This window comes from Hylobates moloch, unplaced genomic scaffold (assembly GCF_009828535.3).
Source record: "Hylobates moloch isolate HMO894 unplaced genomic scaffold, HMol_V3 SCAFFOLD_4, whole genome shotgun sequence".
Lineage (NCBI taxonomy): Eukaryota > Metazoa > Chordata > Mammalia > Primates > Hylobatidae > Hylobates > Hylobates moloch.
This window is the reverse complement of record NW_026652279.1, coordinates 48,926,308-48,948,292: the sequence shown is the minus strand read 5'-3', so window position 1 is coordinate 48,948,292 and position 21,985 is coordinate 48,926,308. Positions and strand designations below refer to the sequence as shown.

Here is a 21,985-nt window from a genome sequence, read left to right as displayed (position 1 = left end):
ACTTTCTCCCACCAAATTCTCAAGATGTGGGCTAGGCCACTTCTCTCCTAGACTAAACCGACAATGAAGCACTTTCACAATGAAGTTCTTTCCCCAGTGCTGCAGGCACATCTGCCTGGGCTCTCAGTTGTTAATGATGCCTTCACATTAAAGAAGGGGCTGGAGGGAGAATACAACATACCAAAAAAGTGTCAAGCTTTTCCCAGTACATTGTAAACTCAAAATGTTACAATGATGCTTTTTTTTTTCTACTGTGTCATGCTTTTCAGTCTTCAGTTCCTACCTGACATGATTTATCCTCTAGAAGAAAACAAATCCTGTGGTGACCAGAATGACCACAAAAAGAGAGTTTCACATAAAGAATGATTAGTAAGGACAATGCTGGAGATCCTGAGGTTCTGAGACCTTTAAATACAGACAGGGGTAAAAAATCATTTCAAGCATTCTTCTAATTACAAATTAGAGTCAATCATTTTAAAGAACATTTTAAAATATTCTTAAGAGTTCACAGACTGTCATAATCATAAAACCTTCTAAATTACAACTCACATGTTACTAATATATCATTCTTTCATGACAGAGTTTAGGAACCATGTTTGTGTTTTGTACATCATAGGTTTCTGACAAATATTTTCTGAACAAATAAATGCACACTACGCATTGCTAATACTTTCCAATTTTAAAAGAAAAGCAATATGTCAAGCTTTCCCCAGTATATTCCAACTTCCTATGCAAATATTAGTGTTTGAAAGAACATTACTCTTAATATTTGGGGTTTGATCTGATAACACTTTCCACACAGTGAAGTGATTTTCTTACTAAGTTGATGTAACCTCTTTAACAAGGTGTTTTATGTCTTCCTATTTTCATTTTTATTTACCTGTGAAATGGCCCCAAGAATTATTGAAAAGATAAGTCAAACTAATTAGGAACATCATTCTTTTTTTATTTTTATTTTTTGAGATGGAGTCTTGCATTTTCTCTCAGGCTCTAGTGCAGTGGTGCGATCTCGGCTCACTGCAACCTCCACCTCCTGGGTTCAAGTGATTCTTCTACCTCAGCCTCCGGAGTAGCTGGGATTACAGGCATGCACCACCGTGCCTGGCTAATTTTTGTATTTTTAGGAGAGATGGGGTTTCGTCATGTTGGCCAGCCTGGTCTCAAACTCCTGACTTCAGGTGATCTGCCTGCCTCAGCCTCCCAAAGTGCTGGGATTACTGGTGTGAGCCACCATGCTCAGCCAGAAGCATAATTCTGAAGTCTCTTATCCTATGAAATTGACCACCTAGGCAGGGTGTGGTGGCTCACACCTGTAATCCCAGCACTTTGGGAGGCCAAGGTGGGTGGATCACCTGAGGTCAGGAATTCGAGACCAGCATGACCAACATGGTGAAACCACATCTCTACTAAAATACAAAAATTAGCCGGGCGTGGTGGCATGGGCCTATAATCTCAGCTACTCGGGAGGCTGAGGCAGGAGAATCTCTTGAACCCAGGAGGCAGAGGTTGCAGTGAGCCAAGATCGCACCACTGCACTCCAGCCTGGGTGACAGAGTGAGACTGTGTCTCAAAAAAAAAAAAAAAAAAAAAAAAAAAGAAAAGAAAAGTAAAAAAGAAAAAAAGAAATTGGCCACCTAAAGAATGTGTGAACTCTAAATACAAGTCTGACTCCTGGCTCCAAGAGGTCATTCTATCCCGTTAAATAACCTGCTCAAAACACTAAGCTAGAAAAATGTCAGACAATCCTAGGCATTGTGAGGAAATAAGAAAATGATATGGTTACAGTCCTCAAAATATCTCATAATCCAACTGGAGAAGTCAGACTCATACAAATGAAAAGACAACTTATATAAAAGAAAAATAAAAGCTCAAGACCCCAATTCGCTATGCCAAATGGGAAAAATTAAGCTGAAAGCTGAGTCATGCAAGCAACTGCCTTTCTTTTATTCCTAAGCAGATAGCTACAGATAAAACGTAAACTCTGTGTTCACCTTATCATAATTGACTATTCCCCTACTTGCTCCTTTTCTCTTGCAACTTGTGAATTACCACACCCTTCCTCTTTCCCCTCCAGCGCACTTTTACCCTTTAAATATTGAAGCCTTCAAAGTCATCTTTGGAGAAAGGCACAGATCACCGACTGTTCTCAGATTCTGTGGTGTTTTTTTGTTTTGTTTTGATCTGTGCAAATTGTCCTAAACCTTGGCAAAATGAACTTCTAAATTAATTGAGACCTGTCTCCGATACTTTTTAGTTAAATGTACAAGAGAGAAAACAGTGCTGGATGAATATTACAGATTATAAATCATCTAAGGAATTCAGAACGTTTAATCAACTCTAACACGGAGGTCAGGGAGAAGCAGGACTTGAACTGGACCTTGCTGGTCTGCAGGATTGAATAGGTTAAAAGAAAGACTTTTCAAGATAAAGAAATAATTTGAGAAACGTTTTAAAGATGAGTTCACCTAAGTCATATTTGGAGCATAGAATGGAATATGTAGAGATGAATCTGCAATGATTTGATCCTAATTCTGCAGTGACTTGTATGTGTCAGCAACTGTGCCAGACTTTAGGAATACAAAAATAAAAGAAGTGGTTCCAACTCTCAAGGACCTTACGCTGTGCTGAGAGTCGCAGAAGTAAGTGGTTGTAATATGATAAGAAATATGTAAGTATTTGGTCTTTGTCCCCCAGTTCCTGGCACACTTCCAAGGATTTTTCCTAAACTTCTTGGAAGTTCCACAGTGATCCATCTTTTGTATGCTAATGAGATGAGTGGTGGCTGGGAGCCCGAAGACAGCTTCAGGATGGGGCTGGTAATTAGAAAGACCAAGACATGGTTAGAGGGTTGAAACTTTCAGCCCCATACCACCACTCTCCCCTTCCACTGACCTCCTGGGAGGGGAGAGGGGCTAGAGATTAAGCTAATAACCAATGCCCAATAATTTAATCAATCATATCTATGTAATAGAGCCTCCACAAAAACTCTACATGACAGAGTCTGGAGAGCTTCTGGGTTGGGAGATTTTCTGAGCTGGTGAACACACTGAGGGGCTGGGAGTTTGGCACTCCCAGAGACATCACGGAAGCTCCTTCCTCCATACCTTGCCCTATGCATCTCTTTTTTTTTTTTTTTTTGTCTGTTCCTGAGTTGGACACTTTATAATAAATTAGTAATAGTAAATAAAGTGCATTCCTGAGTGTGTAATTTAAAAATCTAAGCTGTTGGAACTTTAAAATATGTTGAGCCTTAACGGAATGCTATTATGGGACCTGAGTTATGTAAGCAAGCAGCTATGACCTAGGCAGCCAAAATTTTTGTTTCCCTGATTGTACATTAGCCTTTTTGCTTGCCTACACTGTTTTGTAAACTGCTGCAAATGATTAAAGGGTGCCAGGGAAGACCTCTTCCCTCTAAACTGTTGATCTTCACTATTGATTAATTTCCTTCTTTCTTCTCTCATACAATGACTATCACATTGCCTAACATGAAATGTTAACTGTACTCTTAAAATTGGAAAGGAAATGAAAACAAACTGTACAGAAAAGAAAACAAACTGTAACTTTAATTAATTAAATCATTATAACTCATAAACCAGCTTTGTATGTAAAAAAGGTATAATTCTACTGAATTTGTTTTCTGCCTATATAAGACCTTAAGTGTGAAGTTTGAAGCACTGACCCCATTCCTTTGGAGTCTGTGTTACCCGAATGGCTGTTCTCAGACTTTTGCTTAAATAAACTCTTTTAAACTGGATTCTGATCCTTTTGATAATTTCAGGTTGACATGAGTTCTGTGAGCCATTCTAGCAAATTATTAAACCTGACAAGGAAATCATGGGAACTCTCTGAATTTATAGCCAGTTGATTAGAAGTTCAGGTGGCAATCTGGGACTTGTGACTGGTGTCTGAAGTGAGGGAGGTCTTATGAGACTAAGCCTTTAACCTGTGGGGTCTGTGCTAACTGCAGGTAGTTAGTGTCTGAATTGAATTGTAGGACACCTAGGTGGTGTCCAAAGAGTTGGAGAATTAGTTGGTGTGGGGAAAAAAACTCACACACATTTGGTGTCAGAAGCATTGTGAATGAAAACAGTGCCCAGCAGTCAATTACAGGGCTGTGGAGGTGCTCTGATAGAGGCATGCATGAAGCATTCTGTGAGCACAAAGGAGAAATAGCTAACCAAAATTCAAGGCAAGAGAATATCATCCCAGAGTATCAATGTCAAACTAAGTCTTAAAACTTCGACAGGAATTGATCAAATGCAATGGAAGAAGAAAGTATAGGGAAAGAAGTGCCTGATGGAGAGGTAGAAATTGCATGTAAGGCTGGGCACAGTGCCTCACACCTGTAATTCCAGCACTTTGGGAGGCCCAGGCGGGTGGATCACCAGATTAGGAGATCAAGACCATCCTGGCTAACACGGTGATACCCCGTCTCTACTAAAAAATACAAAAAAATTAGCCGGGCGTGGTGGCGGGCACCTGTAGTCCCAGCTACTCGGGAGGCTGAGGCAGGAGGATGGCGTGAACCCGGGAGGTGGAGCTTGCAGTGAGCCGAGATTGCACCACTGCACTCTAGCCTGGGCGACAGAGACTCTGTCTCAAAAAACAAAGAGAAAAAAAAAAGAAAGAAAGAAATTGCAGGTAAAAGGGAACAGAAGAATACAAGCACTTAACACTTTTGTTTTTTGTTTTTTTTTTATTTGTCTCCTCTACTTTTTCTTTCTTTCTTTTTTTTTATTATTATACTTTAGGTTTTAGGGTACATGTGCACAATGTGCAGGTTTGTTACATATGTATCCATGTGCCATGTTGGTTTGCTGCACCCATTAACTCGTCATTTAGCATTAGGTATATCTCCTAATGCTGTCCCTCCCCCCTTCCCCCAACCCACAACAGTCCCCGGAGTGTGATGTTCCCCTTCCTGTGTCCATGAGTTCTCGTTGTTCAATTCCCACCTATGAATGAGAACATGCGGTGTTTGGTTTTTTGTCCTTGCGATAGTTTACTGAGAATGATGTTTTCCAGTTTCATCCATGTCCCTACAAAGGACATGAACTCATCATTTTTTATGGCTGATAGTATTCCATGGTGTATATGTGCCACATTTTCTTAATCCAGTCTATCGTTGTTGTACATTTGGGTTGGTTCCAAGTCTTTGCTATTGTGAATAGTGCCGCAACAAACATATGTGTGCATGTGTCTTTATAGCAGCATGATTTATAGTCCTTTGGATATATACCCAGTAATGGGATGGCTGGGTCAAATGGTATTTCTAGTTCTAGATCCCTGAGGAATCGCCACACTGACTTCCACAATGGTTGAACTAGTTTACAGTCCCACCAACAGTGTAAAAGTGTTCCTATTTCTCCACATCCTCTCCAGTACCTGTTTCCTGACTTTTTAATGATCGCGATTCTAACTGGTGTGAGATGGTATCTCATTGTGGTTTTGATTTGCATTTCTTTGATGGCCAGTGATGATGAGCATTTTTTCATGTGTTTTTTGGCTGCATAAATGTCTTCTTTTGAGAAGTGTCTGTTCATGTCCTCTGCCCACTTTTTGATGGGGTTGTTTGTTTTTTTCTTGTAAATTTGTTTGAGTTCATTGTAGATTCTGGATATTAGCCCTTTGTCAGATGAGTAGGTTGCAAAAATTTTCTCCCATTCTGTAGGTTGCCTGTTCACTCTCATGGTAGTTTCTTTTGCTGACAAGCACTTAGCACTTTTGAAGAGCTCAAAGAGGCCTACATGCATGGGGTACAGGATCATAAAATATATTATTAAAAAGCTAATAAAATATTTAAAATTAGTAAATATTATATAAAATTATATATTATTAGATATTTAAAATTAATAATTATAATAAATATTACAAAGAAGCTAATTAAGTGAACAAAGAATGAAACATTTATATTTTATTTGGCACTTGGGAGATGCTTTTTGTCAGAGCATTTTCTGTGCAGGGAGACACAAATGAGTTAAGGAATAGATGTGAGGTGATATAAAAGAGACAGTAAGTGTAGGCTCCTCTTTTAAAAAAATTCTTGGATATGAGTAGAAGCCAAGAGTTAAATGTTTGAGGAAGTCATAATACCAAGTTTTTGGATATGGAAGAAAAATAGGCATGTTTTATGAGCAGCTTTAGGAAAATAAGGAACAAAAAAACTAAACAAAAGAGAGAGGAGAATGAAGAAAAGCTCCTAAGGAGATAAAGAGGAAAAAAGGTTTAGAATTGGGTTGAATGTTGGCACTACAGAAAGGAAGATCAGGTAATACTGAAGATAAATGCACTGATCTATAGATAAGACGTATGAAGTAAGAGTCTAGACTTGATGGGAGATTGATCATGGAAAACACAGCTAACAAATACATGGTTTCCTTTTGGGGGTGATAAATATGTTCTAAAATTGATTGTAGCAATGGTCACACAAGCATTGAATTGCATGCTTTAAATGGGTGAAATGTATGGTATATAAATTAGATGTCAATAAAGCTGATGCAAAAAAGAAAAGAACAAACATGAAAGACATGAGGAATAATTAATATGATTATATTTAATATTAGTTGTAATAATTATCACAATAGCTAATTTTTATTAATACGATATATATAATAGCCAACATTTATTAATATAAGGAAATCTAGTGGCTAACATTTGCTGAGTGTCAATTATGTAGTAGGTATATTAATACAATTACATGTACAGCATGTTTTTATATATATGTAATTTTATTTAATTAACCCAATAATCCTATTAGGTAGATCCTATTATCCTCATTTAACAGATAAAGAAGCCATGAGACAGAGATATTAAATACTGTTCAAGTTCATATAGCTGGTGAACAAAAAGCCGTATTATGTGAAAGGCTTTGCTCCTAAACACCAGATTATCCTGCCCAAAACAATATAAAGATGTGGACCTTATCTTTTCATCTTTGCATCACCAGCTTCAAACTTATAAATAGCATTCAATAAATATTTGGAGAATTAATTAATATATTGCTTTCAGATGATGAGACAGGGGAAGAATTACTTTTCTCTTACTCAAGGTAACAAAGTAATAACTACTACAAGAAATAAAATCAGGAAGAAAATAACTCATTCTGGGCTATCTACTGAACAAGGATTGTTAAAACTATATAAAATTCTTGATATTTCATATCAAGAATTAATCTCAAAGTAAGAGCCTATAGATCACTAAGTTAACAAAATCTATTTTTATGGCTGTTCCACTAAAAGATAGATTCTAGCGTTGTAATGCATTTCTCAGTTTTAGAGAATATTTTCAAGCTAGGAGCTCAAATTTTCTTACCTGCTGTTTGGTTATTCATTATTTTCTATGGAGGAAAAAGCTGAGCATCAACTTTACTCTTCTACAAGAAACAGGCGTTTACCTGAGTTCAACTTTAGGGACAGACTCTTGTTGCCAGTCAAATGGGAGACATGGCAGGTCATGGTAGACATGTGGCCCTCCCAGTGGCATGTACGCCTAACAGTCACTGTGCCATTGCTCCAGTATTCTTGCTTAGTGGGGCAAGAATAGATCCCTCTGGGATCCAGGAGATCTGGGCAGCTGGCTTCCCTGCAACTGCCTTGCATACTGCAGTCCTATTCCTGCTTTGAAACACGGTCACTTCAGGTGTAACTGCAGAGAGGAAACGGGGAAAAAATGGTTCAGTTTTCACATAAAGCATATGGAATTCAGAGAGACATTTGTTTCAGTCACAAATCTGGTGATGTGAAATACCTCAATGTATGATGCTCCTTACCTAACACTTGGAGGTGATATCCACGATGGAAATTCCCATCAGGTGTTACCACTAAGCATCTGTAATACCCGTCATGAGTGATGGCCACTGGACGAATCTGAAGGTCCGAATTCTGATCAGGTCTAGAGACCCAAGTTATTCTCTAATCAGTACAGTTGGTTTCCTTGGTCTCATTTGTTTCTTTCTTGTAGGCTTTTGTGCAGGAAGGCTGGCCTCTCAGGATTATTTCCTATGTTATTATGATCAAATTTCTTAATGCGATAGGAGGGCAACAAAGCACAGCATTTGTATCCATCAGTACAGGCTGTGAAATGTTACCTGGACACACACACAAAGGTTAACGACATGGAAAACCTTGATAAGGAACTTCATGTGTTATGTTTATCCACAGTATATTACATGAAGTTGTATTAGAACATAAATTTGCTGATCTTATTCCAGAAATATTAGACTTAGGTAAGAAAGTAGCATTCACAAAATATAAATAATATATTGAACCCAATCTAAAGATTAACAAACGTTCTCCAGTATTATGTATTATTAGAAAATCAATATACATAACATTGTATTCTGAAACACAATAAAGTATTCTGATTTTAATTCAGGAGTTTTAATATCTAGAAACAGAAAAGAAAACAGAATTATAATTTGAACAACAAAGGCAATGTTCTAAAGGTAATCTTTAGGTGGTAGAGACTACTGTATTTATCATACAATTCATGTGCCTTGGAAAAGAAAATGGAATAACTAGTGATGTGATTGTCTCCTCCTTTGTTTTGGTGAGCACAAGAAAAATCAGTAACATCAAAGTTAAATACCTGCCTCTAAGGTTGTTATTTCAGACAAACATAAATGTGGAAAGTTTATGGTTCTTTCATTAAAGGTAACTAATATGGCATTCAAGTGGAGCTAGCTGGACATGTTTTATTTAGACAATTACATGTTTTATTTAGAGAATTACAGAGTCAGTGAGATCCATAGATCTTTAAAAAATCTACAGTTTTGCCAATTGAGCCATCCCATGTAAGTAAAAAAAAATGCCTAGTGATAAGATGTTTAGAAATATTTATTTCTAGTTTAAAAACTAGTGTGGCATATTATTTTTAAAAAGTTTTATTTTCCTTTGGACATTTATCATGAAAAAGTTTTATTGCAAATTTGTGACATTATCAAACATAGCCTTTGGATATTTTCCTTCCTTCCTGTTTAGTCACACATAACTGAACCCCAGAGAGTTCAGTGGTAAACTTTGCTCATAGATTTTATTTCTGTATATTCAATCCAATTATCAGGTGTAAATGTAAAAGTCGACTCCTTTCTGTCCATCTTTTAAAGTAAAAATTAAGCCCTGCATCCTACAAGCATCTTCCAACATAGATTATCTCGCATCTCATAAGCCAACACAATGTTTCTACAACTGATCAGGGTTTACTAAGAGGTACTTATTCTGCTGAAGTATCTGTCACTACTCACCTGTAACAAAGGTGAGTGTCAGAGATCTCATCACTATAGCATAAGCAGAATCAGTTGCAGAGGGGCAAACCTTTATGTGGATGAAGTTTGTTTTTGCTACACCCTACAATTAATATCTCTCCTCTCCTGTTTTGGTGTCACCTGTCTCTTATGTGGTACTTTAACCCTTATATTTCATAGTCAAAGAATGATCACATAACCAGATGCAGAAAGAAGTAGGACTTTAACGCAGACCTGAAAGGTCATTAAATCCATGCTCCTTCCAGCACTCCACCTTAGCAAAGGTTCAGAGGTAAGCAAGAACATGGCTTGTTTGGAGAACTAGAGACTGGGACATTCAGGGTCCCTCATACCACAGCACTCAGATCAACATGTTCTTCAAGTGGTCACAAGGCTGGCCTCCAGCCAGGCCATCAGCTAATGATTCTACCAAAGTTCAACTTTCCATCCCTCAGTGCTGGCCACTACTAAGGAAGCATATTACTTTCTGCAGAAATTGTTGAATAGTTCTGTGTCATCTGCTTTCCATCTATACATGAACTACTTGAAGCTAGAAAATATTTAGAGAAGAATAAATGAAATCAATTTTATGTACTCAGAGTGGAAGCAAGTGTTTCCCCACAAAGTCTTACTCAACATGAAGACAATTAGTTAACCATAACTAAAATTATACAAAAATCATTGTAAAACAGAAATTAAAAGTTATGCCATCATTAGAGGAAAAAATATGTTAACATCTTAAAAATTATACTTATAAGCAATCAATAATGATTTCTCATTCATTAGATGCTTTGTTTAGTCAACTAGTTTGTGCGAGGTAACCATGCCTCCCCCTCTTCCTCCTTCCCCAACCAAGGAGATGGGTCCATGTGGGCATCTCACATGAGCTGGTCCAATTATACTCCTTTCTCCAAATGCTGGAGACAGCATCTTTAAATAAAATTTCTCTGCACATTTTTTTTTCCTTTTTAACCTAACTCCTCTAAAAGAGTGAAAGAAATGAACACAAAACTGGAATAATTACTAACCAGGAAGTAGCTCTATAGACACTGTTGTTGCTACTCAAATGCACCTATCATGAGGTCATGGTAGGCACATTGTGGCCCTCCCAGTGACATGAACTCCCAACAGTCACTGTGCCATTGCCCCAATGTGCTTGCTCAGTGACACAGTCCCCCTTTGGGGTCCAGGAGATCTGTGCAGCTGGCTTTGCTGCAACTGTCTTGCACACCACAGTTCTATGCCTGCTTAGAAACAGGGTCACTTCAGGGGGAACTGCAGAGAGGTAAGGAAAAAGTGCTTCCATCTTAACATAAAGAATATGAAATTTAGAGAGACATTTGTTTCAGTCCGAATCTGATGATGTGCAATACCACAATATATGATGTTCCTTACCTAACACTTGGTATGGTTAGGATTAGGTACTTCAGTGATGGCCTAGGGGAATGACTGTTGCAGTAATTCTCAAAGCGTGGTTTTCAGATGGCTAGGGATAACCAAGACCCTTTCAGTGGACATCATCATGGGTTATATCCATGATGGAAATTCCCATCAGGTGTTACCATTATTCACCTGTAATACCCATAATGAGTGAGGACAATGGGATCAACCTGAAGGGAAAGATTCTAGTCAGGACTGGAGGCCTACGTTATACTCTTGTCATTGCAGTTTTTTTTGCATTGTCTCATTTCTCTCTCTCCTAAAGGCTTTGATGCAGGAGAATTGTCTCTGATGAATATTTCCCATGCTGTTACCATCACACTTGTCAATAGGATGGGATGGCAAAAGAGCATAGCCTTTGTATCCATCGGTAAAGACAGTGAAGTGCTAACTGGACACAATAAGAAAATGAAAATGATAAAAATTTCTACATGCCAATTTCTTCCATTGGGTCTCATTTAAAGTCCCATAAAACCCTTCTTTTTATTAATGAGTATTTTACCTACTCTGGTTGTAAAAAATGGTTGGAGAGGAGAGAAGAGAGATATTTTTGTGTTCATTTCTTTCACTCTTTTAGAGGAGTTAGGTTAAAAAGGAAAAAAAAAAAAAACCGTGCAGAGAAATTTCATTTAAAGATGCTGTCTCCAGCATTTGGAGAAAGGAGTATAATTGGAAAAGCTCATGTGAGATGCCCACATGGACCCATCTCCTTGGTTGGGGAAGGAGGAATAGGGGGAGGCATGGTTACCTCATACAAACTAGTTGACTAAACAAAGCATCTCATGAATGAGATATCATTATTAATTGCTTATAACTATAATTTTTAAGATGTTAACATATTTTTTCCTCTAATGATGGCATAACTTCTAATTTCTGTTTTACAATGATTTTTGTATAATTTTAGTTATGGTTAACTAATTGTTTTCAGCTTGCAACTCAAACATTTGATATAAATGCATTTCCTCAGGATAATCACCATGATTTGGTATGCAACAAAAATGTGTTAAATGTATTTCCAATTCCATCATGTAGAATACTTAAAAAATACTATATATAAGGCTTGAGATTTAATACACTAATAATTTTTACTGAATCTTCAAAGACATTCTTAGGCAATGTGTATGTGTGCGCGTGAGTGAGTGAAGAAAACAATGACTATTGGTACAGCTTGGTGCCTCTTATAGGTTGAATTGTATATCCGAAAATTTATATGTTGAAGTCCTAACCCTCAGAGATGTGACCTTATTTGAAAATAAAACCATTACAAATATAACTAGCTAAAATAAAGTCATACTTGAGTGGCGTGAGCCCCTAATGCAATACAATTGGTGTTCTCGTAAAAAGAGCAAATTGGACACAGATACGGACACAGGGAAAGCACTATGTAAAAATTGGAGGTATGCTGCCCAAGCCAGGAAATACCAGAAGCTAGGAGAAGGGCTTGAAACAGATCGTTTCATAGTGCCTTCAGAGGGAGAATTGTCCTGCCAACACCTTGATCTCGGAGTTTGCTTCTAGAACTGTGACACAATAAGTTTCCGTTGCCTCCACCTCTCACTTTATGGTTCTTTGTTACAACAGCCCTAGCAAACTAATACAGTGCTCTGCACTTTATTCATGCTAAGGCACCAGTAATTTTAAACAACAGTTCAATTGCACTATCAGTGAAAATATCAGTAGAAAGGCAAATAACATCATGTATATTATCATTATTATTATTATTGTAACTCATTTTTACCGAGGGGACCCACTGAAAGGGTCTTGGTTATCCCCAGCCATCTGAAAACCACACTTTGAGAACTGTTGCAATAGTTATTCCCCTAGCCCTTCACCAAAGAACCTACGACCATGTGTTTAGGTAACCGTAACTGGGGAAAAAGGAATACAAGGATCTTTTGAGGGTTATTTGAATACTAATCTGAATTGATCCTGATACCCAAGAACACAAAGAACATTAAGGGCCTCCTGTTAGAGTAGAAACATATCAGAGTCAGGTGATAAAAGAAATCCTGGGCCTGATTCATATCACAGTGGACCTTCAAAGTCCACAGACTTATTCAGTGGTGATTTTTCAGTTGCTGAATATTTAATTAGAATGAACATGGTTAGCAGCTTGCAGACCATCTTGTTGATTCTTTGATCTGTAAAGTAAGAGCTGTTATAATATGAAAGACCAAGAGAAATCCCCCAAGCCACCCACCTTGGCAAAGATAGTAAATAAATATTAATATTGAAGACCTAAGTATGAGTCTCCTCTCAGAGACTTAAAGTATACTAAAATAGTGGTCCCAATCATGTCTCCTACTTAATTTACCAGTTAGATCCCTGCAAAACACTGGATGGTGAATTATAGCAGATCAATGCAAAATTACCAAAGTATCAGCCCCAAATGCAGCTACTCTGCCAGATAGGCTATCTTTACTAGAGATACTCCAGTTGCAGTATGTGGTTATTGATCTGATAAATGCATTATTTTCAATATTCATCAGGAAGGAACATCAAAAATAAGTTTGTATTCCACAGGACAGTAGATAGTATATAAATATGATCTTGCCTTAATTTCCACTTTCATGTACAATGTAATCTAAAAAGACCTAGGCTATCTGGGCATTCTGCAAAGACCATCATATTGGTCTACTATATTGATGACATCATATCAATTAGATCTTCTGAGCAAAAAGTGAGTGTTATTATGAATACCTTAGTTAATCACATGCATTCCAGAGGTGAAAAGTCAATTCTACAAAGATTCAGGGCTTGACACATTAGTGAAGTTTCTAGTAGCCCAGTGGTCTGGACCCTACTATATATCTCCTCTCGAAAAAAGGACAAATTATTTAACCTTACTTCCTACCACTGAGTAGCACAACACCTGGTTTTGGAGGCAGCCTGCTGCATATTTGCGATTACTGCTCTGACCCTCTAATAGGATGCTAGTCCAAGTGTGCTCCAGGCCAAGAAAGGAATCTGTAACAGGTCCATGCCACAGTATACCAGCCCTGACAATAAGTTCATAAAATCAGGCAATCTGTGATACAAGAAGATTCTGGGATAAAGATGAAATGTGGAGCCTCAGACAAGTCCAGTAGGACAGTCATAGTGCAGGCCTAGGGTTCTGGGGGTAAATCTATGTCATCTGAAGCAGATAACTAGTTGCCTTTTAAAAAATAGCTCATGGCATGCTGCGGGACCCTGGTGAAAACTCAGCATCTAATCATGGGATATGAAACGATCAGGCTCCTAAAACAACCCATTATAAGCTGCATACTATGAGACCCACCAAATCATAAAGTAAAGTGGGCCCAGTAGCATTCCATTGTAAAACAGAAATGGCTACACTGGGGATCAGGCTCCAGACTCAAGAGAACACCAGTCATTTGAGTGAACAAATGGTCCAGGCCCCCACTTCATATACCACTGTTATACTGTCATCTCTCCCTCAGCTCACATCTAAGCCCTCCCTGTGAGTTCCCTAGGACCAAAACCCAAAGCTTAGCTTATGGATGGGTTGCCTCAGTCTGTGATATAAGCCAAAAGTGGACTGTTGCAGCACTGTAGCCCCACTCTGGTCTGGCCCTGAAAGACAGTGATGATGAAAAATACTCAAGTAAGAAATGATTCAGTAATAAAAGAGATAAACTCATGAGCAGTGGCAAATGGTTTGGCTTGTTTGTTCAGAGACCTGGAAGAGCCAAAATTGGAAGGTAGAGGACAAGAAGGTGTGGGGTAGAGGCATGTGGATGCATTCAGAAATTTCCAGCTTCATGGAGCATTGGCATAGCCTCTTGAAGTCACAACTAAGGTTTGGAAATGATATCTCATGAGGATGGGACACCACCCTTTAGGAGGGTGCTGTGTCCCTAGCTCCCCAGTTCGTAGAATAAACTGGATCTGAGAGACAAGGAGTAGAAGTGGGGTAGTCTCACTCACCATCATTCTTTTTTTTTTCTTTTTTTTTGAGACCGAGTCTCGCTCTGCTGTCCAGGCTGTAGTTCAGTGGCACGATCTCGGCTCACTGCAACCTCTGCCTCCCTTCACCATCATTCTTATTGACTCATTTAGAGAATTTGTGCTTCCAAATCCCAGTAATTTTAGATTTGTGAGTCCAGGATCTTGAGTTTCATAGGGAAGATACTTCTACCAGGAGACACACTAAGAGTTCCTCTAAGCTATAGCTGTCCCCTAGTATACCAGTAGGCACAAAATGGAGTTGCCTTTTGGCAGGGGTAATTTAAGCCTGATCATCATGAGACAATAGTGCTACGGGATCTTTGGGATGTCACTTTGCCAGCTGGAAACCTTTGTGGCCAATGGCACCTTTGCCCAAATTTTGCTGTGATCCACTGGGTTCATTCTGCCCATTTGGCCTGGCAGGCAGCACTTGGCTGGTGCTATTGGCCTGGATCCCACATCTGCCAAGGACAAGCCAGGCACAGACCAATGAGGGATGTGTGAGTGAGCATGGGATCCGGCCACTGCACACAGCCAGGCACACTACCTGCAGAGGAGCGGGCAGCTCCAAGTGCTGGCATGGGTGCCAGCTCCCTGCAAGGCTGCAGCTTGATAGGCATACCATAAACAGCTTCTGGGGAATGTGGTGGTGCCCAGAAGCATGGAGACACCAGGAACTGCAGAGCCCTAAAAGGGTGTCACAGCCCTGGCTCAGGGAACTCCTAGGTCTGGGCTCCCCAAAGGGCCACAGCTCTTCTCTCCTTCTCTCTTCTCTCCTTGTCACCCACAATGTGGCAAGCAAGGGGCGTGTTTCAGCCCTGTTTGTGTTACAGCTCTTTTAACCCTATCATTTGGCAGGTCCTGAGTTCTTGTCCTGTGACCAGGAAGAATGGGGTACGCAGACAAGTGGAGGGCGAGCAAGGTTAAGAGGAGCTTTATTGAGCGATAGAATAGCTCAGGGGAGAGCCGAGGGGGTAGCTCCTTTCTGCAGCCAGGGTGTCCTGATGAGTGTTTGGTTCCTAGCAGAGAAGAAACCCTAGAGTGGGTAGCTACTCTCTGCAGGCAGGTCATCCCATTGAGTGTTCAGCTCCTAGCAGAGAGGAAACCCTGTAGCGGGCAGGTCCTCTCTACAGGCAGATTGTCCCATTATCTACTCAGCTCTCAGCAGAGAAGGTAGCTCCTCTCTGCAGCTGGTTGTCCCATCTTCTCTTCAAGTCTTTCTAAGTCCAGGACTTTTATGGGTCCCAGAGGGAAGAAAGTGCATGCCAGTTGGTCCATGGGTGCCCATAGGTGGGCTCAGAAAAAGCACTACAAGTTCCAATTTCAGTTTACGGGACCGGTAGCCCAGCCCCAAGGCTTCAGGCCTTCCTGGCTTGAAGGTAGGGCTTCACCAGGGACCTGCGCCTTTCTACCCTGGAGCCTCTCTACCTCCTGCTGCTCTTCATGGTGCCCATGCTGTTCATGCCGAGGGGCACCTGCAGGCCAGCATCAAGCTGCCCTCAGCAACCCCCCTCGGCCTTCCTCCCATGCTTATTGGTGCCCAAAGTCTGGAGGGGGCCAAGGTGGCAGGGCTCCTGCCTGTTCCCAGCTCCCAAGAGCACAGGGGTGCCCAGGTTGCAGCCGCAGCTTGGGCGGCTCCTGCCCTGCCAACTTAGAAGTGGCAGGGCTCCCACTTGTTCCCAGCTCCTGTTGGCTTCATGGAATGCACAGCTCTGGCTGCACCCCCTCTCTGTGTTTTCCCCACAGCAGCAGTAGGCAAAGAGCAGATGGCATGGTGGCCCCAGTCAACCCTGCACAAATGAACCCAATGCGACCAGGGACAGCAGTGTGTCTTGACTGTGCCTTCAGCCAGGTGCTTGTGGGCTCCTAGGATGAAGCATGGAGTGAGGTTGAGGCCATAGTAAAGGCTCAGTGCCTGGTAGTGGGGCCTGCCTGGCCATGCGAGAGTGGGGGTAGTGCGGTCAGCTGACTCGCGGACACGGAGCACAGAGGTCCCACCACCACCACTGCTGCTCTCACAGCCACTCCTGCTGCCACCGCCCACACCTCCCTTCTGCAGCTGGCGTGATGGCAGTGGCCACTCCAGACAGCCCACCACTGCATCAATAGGACCGTTTTTATATAATGGGAGTAGGGAGAAATATGCCTTTTGTACTCTCATAACCAGCTTTAATTGTAAATCGTTAAATATGCGTAAATCAGGAAGGTCTTTTAAGGGCCTGGCAAGCAGGCCTCAGACCACTCAGGGGTCTATGCTTAAGATTCAATCTTGCTGTGGATGTATCTTTGATCCTAATTTCACTAGGATGTTTTGTAAGTCAACAGTGACAAATTTATCAAACACCTTTTTGGCATATACTGAACAGTTTGTGAGATTCTTTTTTCTCTTTAATCTAAAATTAGGTAAAGTATATTAGTAGATTATTTAACATCAACTATTTTACATTCCTAAAAGTGTTACCTTGTTGTTGGTTTAATTCTTTTAGTGCACTATTGATTTGATATGCTGATATGTGGAATCTTTGCCTCTGCATTTAAAAGTGAAATTAGCTTAGAAATTTTTTTGTATACTAACTTTGTCAGGATTTGATATCTGAGTTATACTTGTAAAATTTAGAAAACATTTCTCCTTTCTCTATTCTATGGAAAAACTAAATGACATAAAAATTATCTGTTCCTTGAAGGCTTAAAGTGATATAAACTATTTCTCTTACATAGCAATCTAAGGCCACACATTTTTTGGCAGTAATTCTCAATTTCTTCTATGGTTCTTTATCTATTCATGTTTTCTATCTCATCTTGAGCCAGTTGCTAATTTACTTTTCCACTAGAACGTTTATTTCATGGACGTTTTCTAATTTAATAGGAGAAATTGTACAAAATACTCTATTTCTTTGGTTTCTTGATATTTGTTGTTAATTGTTGATTTTCTCCCCACATTTTGTGTATGTTTTTTCTTTAATTCCCATTTAGAATAGTCTTTATCCCATTAAAAAAAATCAGTTCTTGGAATTATTTATAAATTCTAGCTTTCCACTTCTTAATTCATGCAGTTCTTCTTTTGACTTTATTACTACCTTTCCTACTTCCTTCCGCTATTTGAGTACAACTTGACTTTCCAGGCTCTGCTCTCACTGCAATCCAGCATGCACACTAAACTCCTCCCACCCCAGACTGCTTCTATTGGCTGAACATTTTATGTGCCTTTCTACCCTGTGCTTTAGTCCACAATGATCCCCTGGCCTCTTTTTTCCAATAATTTATGACTTCTGAAATCCTTCTAGAGCCTATGCAAAAGCCACTCTCTATAATACACTGGTTTTGTATTGTAGTGCTCCTCTCATTCTACCTTGTAATGTAATTCTGTGTCCTTGTCTAATTCCAAGACCAGAATATGTAGACTACTTGAAGGTGCTGTAAGTTTTCTTCTTTTTAGCTTCTATTTTTGTGTGCTACTAAGAAATCTACATGCTTGCTTTTTTTTTGTTGAATTAAATTGAATAAGTAGGTCCTTGCTTGGTCTTCAAGCAATAGTGTGCAGAGAGGTATCTATTAAAATTGCACACAGGACAAATGATCATGTAAATGTTTCTGCTGATGATCCAACCCTCCCATCAAACTGGTTATTAAGTAAGTGAGCATTTTACCTTCATTAAGAAGTATTCTCTGGCTCTGTATTTCCAGTTGTGTCATCAGACAGGAATTATTATCTGAAGCTAGAAAATATTTGAAGAAGAAATATGGAGAAAATTAAGAACTTTTGTTTACTGAAATGGACTAGAATCCACTGATTTCATATAAGATGATCACAGAAAACATTTCAATTCCTTAAATTAATTAATAATCACACCAAAAATCACAAAAACCTCTACATAAAAGAAATCAGCAGTGAGACCATAACTAGATAAATGCACGTATGTCAGGATTTTGACATTTCTTTTGTAGTTATGAATAAATGATTCATCTAATGTTATTATAACAGATCAGTCTCTACCAGTCTTTTGCCAGCCACATCCACTTCTAATCAGTGGAAGAGTTCAATGCAGGGCTCAGGAGTAAAGTTCCGTTTCCAGAACTATTATAGAAATGCTAGACAACCTCCCCCACTTCAAAGAAAAAACTTAGAAGTATTGGATGAACTAGAACAATTCCTGTTTCAAATGCATGGCTGAATTTGCAAAAAAACAAAAACAAAACAAAAAAAACGCTAAGGGAAACTTCTCAAGGTAAAAAATGACAAGGAAACAGGAAACCACGAGATCATTTGCTGGTCTCAATAACAGAAAGCCTTTTAAAAATAATTACTTAGATAAATTTAAATTTATTGTGATTTGTTTTATGGCTCATTTAATGGTCTACCTTGGTAAATATTCTGTGTTCACCTGAAAAAAATGTGTATCCTCCTGTGACAGCTAGTTTTATGTGTCGAGTTGGCTAGAGTATAATATTCAATCATTCAATCAAACACTCATTTAAGCATTGCTGTGAAGGTATTTTGTATGTGATTAATAACTACAATCAGTTGATTTTAAGTAAAGGAGATTATTCTCAATAAAGAAGAAGGGCCTCACTCAATCGGCTGAAAGGCCTTAAGAGAAAAAATGAGGATTTCCAGAGTAAAAAAAGTAAAATTCTTCTTTAAGACTGCAGCATTAGTTGCATTAGTTTCTGCCCAAGAGTTTGCAGACTACCAGTCCACCCTATAAATTTCAAACTTACCATCTTCCACAATTGCAATAATCAATTCCTTGAAATAACGCACACACACATACACACACACACACGTACATACACACATACATATACCTACTTTCTACTCATTACGTTTCTCTGGTGGAACCCTGACTGATACAGATTTGGTACCGTAAGTGGTCCTCAAGAAACAGAATCTTAAGGATGAATTTTCAGAATTGTTTCTGGGTTTTCTGGAATTGGTTTCATCTAATCTAGTTAGATTTAAAAGTACTAATGACTATATTTCTAGTGTTAGAGGGCACACTGATAGTCCATGGCATGAAGTAACATAGAGATATGCAAAAATGTCACCACTGGATAATCCTAGTCAAATACTTATAAAAGGCAAGGTCTGAGTGATCATGTATTTGATACTTTAGAACATTTATATATAACAAGACTGGCTGGTTTCTCCTAATTTGCTGGGCAAATAGATTAAGAAAAAGATGAATTCAGGGCTTCAAATTCTCAACTTGAACTGTATGAATGAACTGGAAGTTTCTATGTCTGCCGTGAAAGAACCCCCTATCTTCTCAGCAAGGCTGAAGTTTCCAGATACTAACACTTATCCTGTAAGTGTCTGAATTACAACACAAATTGAATTCCTAACCTGTCAGGTTATCCTCTGCTAGAGTGAGGTTATTGATTGGAAAGGAATGGGATCCTGAAAACTAGAATGTGAACATATAGGCAAAAGCTGAGGAAACTGAGCACATCAAATCTCGAAAGTCTCCTAAGTCTTTGCCCATAGAAGCAGCCCTCCCACCCCTGTTTGAAGTGGTTAACCCCCTGCTTTGCCTAAAGAAACTATAATGATTTTTCTTCAACTAATTGCCTTAAAAGACACTTTCTATTCTCAGGATCTCCCCCCTCACTCCTCTTTGCTTCCAGACTTATAACGAGACTTGAGTCCCCTCAGGGCCCAAAGAGTGAGGTACAGTGTGACCCACAAGGAGTTACACCACACACCAAAAGATCTATATGATTTTTCTAATATATACAGTTATAAATCTGGACAATATATATAGGAATGAATATTAAGGATATGGAATAATGAAAAAGACAAAGCTGAATGAGGCCAAATTATTTATATGAATCCACTTAGGCAGAGATTCTAGATTCAGTGCTGTAGCTCCAGGCATTAGAAAGGGCTCTGTGTGTGTTGGTCAGTTCTTGCACTGCTATCAAGAAATACCTGAGACTGGGTAATTTATAAAGAAAAGAGGTTTAGTTGGCTCATGATTCTTCAGGCTGTACAGGATGCATGGTGGCATCTGCTTCTGGGAAGGCCTCAGGGAGCTTTTACTCATGGCAGAAGGCAAAGCCAGAACAGGCATATTCACATGGCCAGAGCAGGAGGAAGGAGGTGTGGGTGGGAGATGCTACACACTTTTAAACAACCAGATCTCATAACTCACTCACTCACTATCATGCAAACAGCACTGAGGTAATGGTGCTAACACATTCATAAGAGTGTCACCTCCATGATCCAATCACCTCCCACGAGACCCCACCTCCCATACTGGGGATTACAATTAGATGTGAGATTTCGTGAGGACACAGACCCAAACTGTATCACTATTCATTTGTTTAGTGACCTTAAACATGGGCCAAGTTGTGGTCTACACTAAATAAAAATAAAATATCAGAACTGCTTCAGTATATGGAAAAATGAGAGTGCCAGAGGAAAAAAGTACCAGAATCTGCATATAAACTCTCCCCACTTCTTGCTAGAATTCTAGCTAGAAAAACTGAAATTGCTTCTAGGTGTTAATACATGAACAATGTCATTTCTTCCTGGAAAAAAAATGCTGATTGTGACTGTGATTATTATATAAATTATATACATATTTTATATTTATTATTATCATTATTATTTAAAAGTAATTGTGGTTGTTTTGATTCTTAGGAGCTATTAGCATCACATAGTCCAAAGCTATTTCATAACCACAGATCTGCTCCTTAATCCCAATCAGGGATACAGAATGTATGTTAGTGATAGCAAGAGAAAAGAGGAAAAATATATTGATGGTTTGATATGGTTTGGCTCCCCACCCAAATCTCACTGTAAATTGTGATCCTGAGTGGCGCCTGGTCAGGGATGACTGGATCATGGGGTGGTTTCTAATGGTTTAGCACCCTCCCCCTAGTGCTGTCTCATGATAGAGTTCTCACAAGATCTGCTTGTTTAAAAGTATGTAGCACCTCCTCACATTCTGCTGGCCATTTGAAGACATGCTTGCTTCCCCTTCACATTTCCGCCATGATTGTAAGTTTTTTGAGGCCTCCTCAGCCATGCTTCCTGTACAGCCGGTGGAACAGTGAGCCAATTAAACCTCTTTTCTTTATAAATTACCCATTCTTGGGTAGTTCTTTATAGCAATGTGAGAATGAACTAAAACATGGTTACTTAATGCCCAAAGAATAGGCAGAAGCACAGCTCAAACCTGTGTGGCGCCTAGATTTCTCCTGTGGGGCAGGTGCAGCAAAACACAACCATATGCAGTCATCGCCAAGGTTTGCCATCTTTTTCGGAGTGATTCTAGCCCTTGCTGACTGCCAGGCTGGCAGAAGGAGAGGCTGCCTTTCCCACAGGACTAGGGTGTATCTAATCTA

At 39.4% G+C, this 21,985-nt stretch overlaps 1 protein-coding gene across 1 annotated transcript; it reads right to left on the bottom strand.

Moving 5' to 3' along the window:
• Nucleotides 1-279: 279 nt before the first annotated feature.
• On the bottom strand, nucleotides 280-16,796 carry CD200R1L (CD200 receptor 1 like). The gene is given in 8 exon segments (XM_058438154.1): nucleotides 280-349; nucleotides 351-405; nucleotides 7,397-7,532; nucleotides 7,535-7,647; nucleotides 7,772-8,089; nucleotides 9,729-9,794; nucleotides 15,183-15,322; nucleotides 16,309-16,796. Coding segments are annotated over 8 exon segments (1,386 nt in total).
• Nucleotides 16,797-21,985: the final 5,189 nt, after the last annotated feature.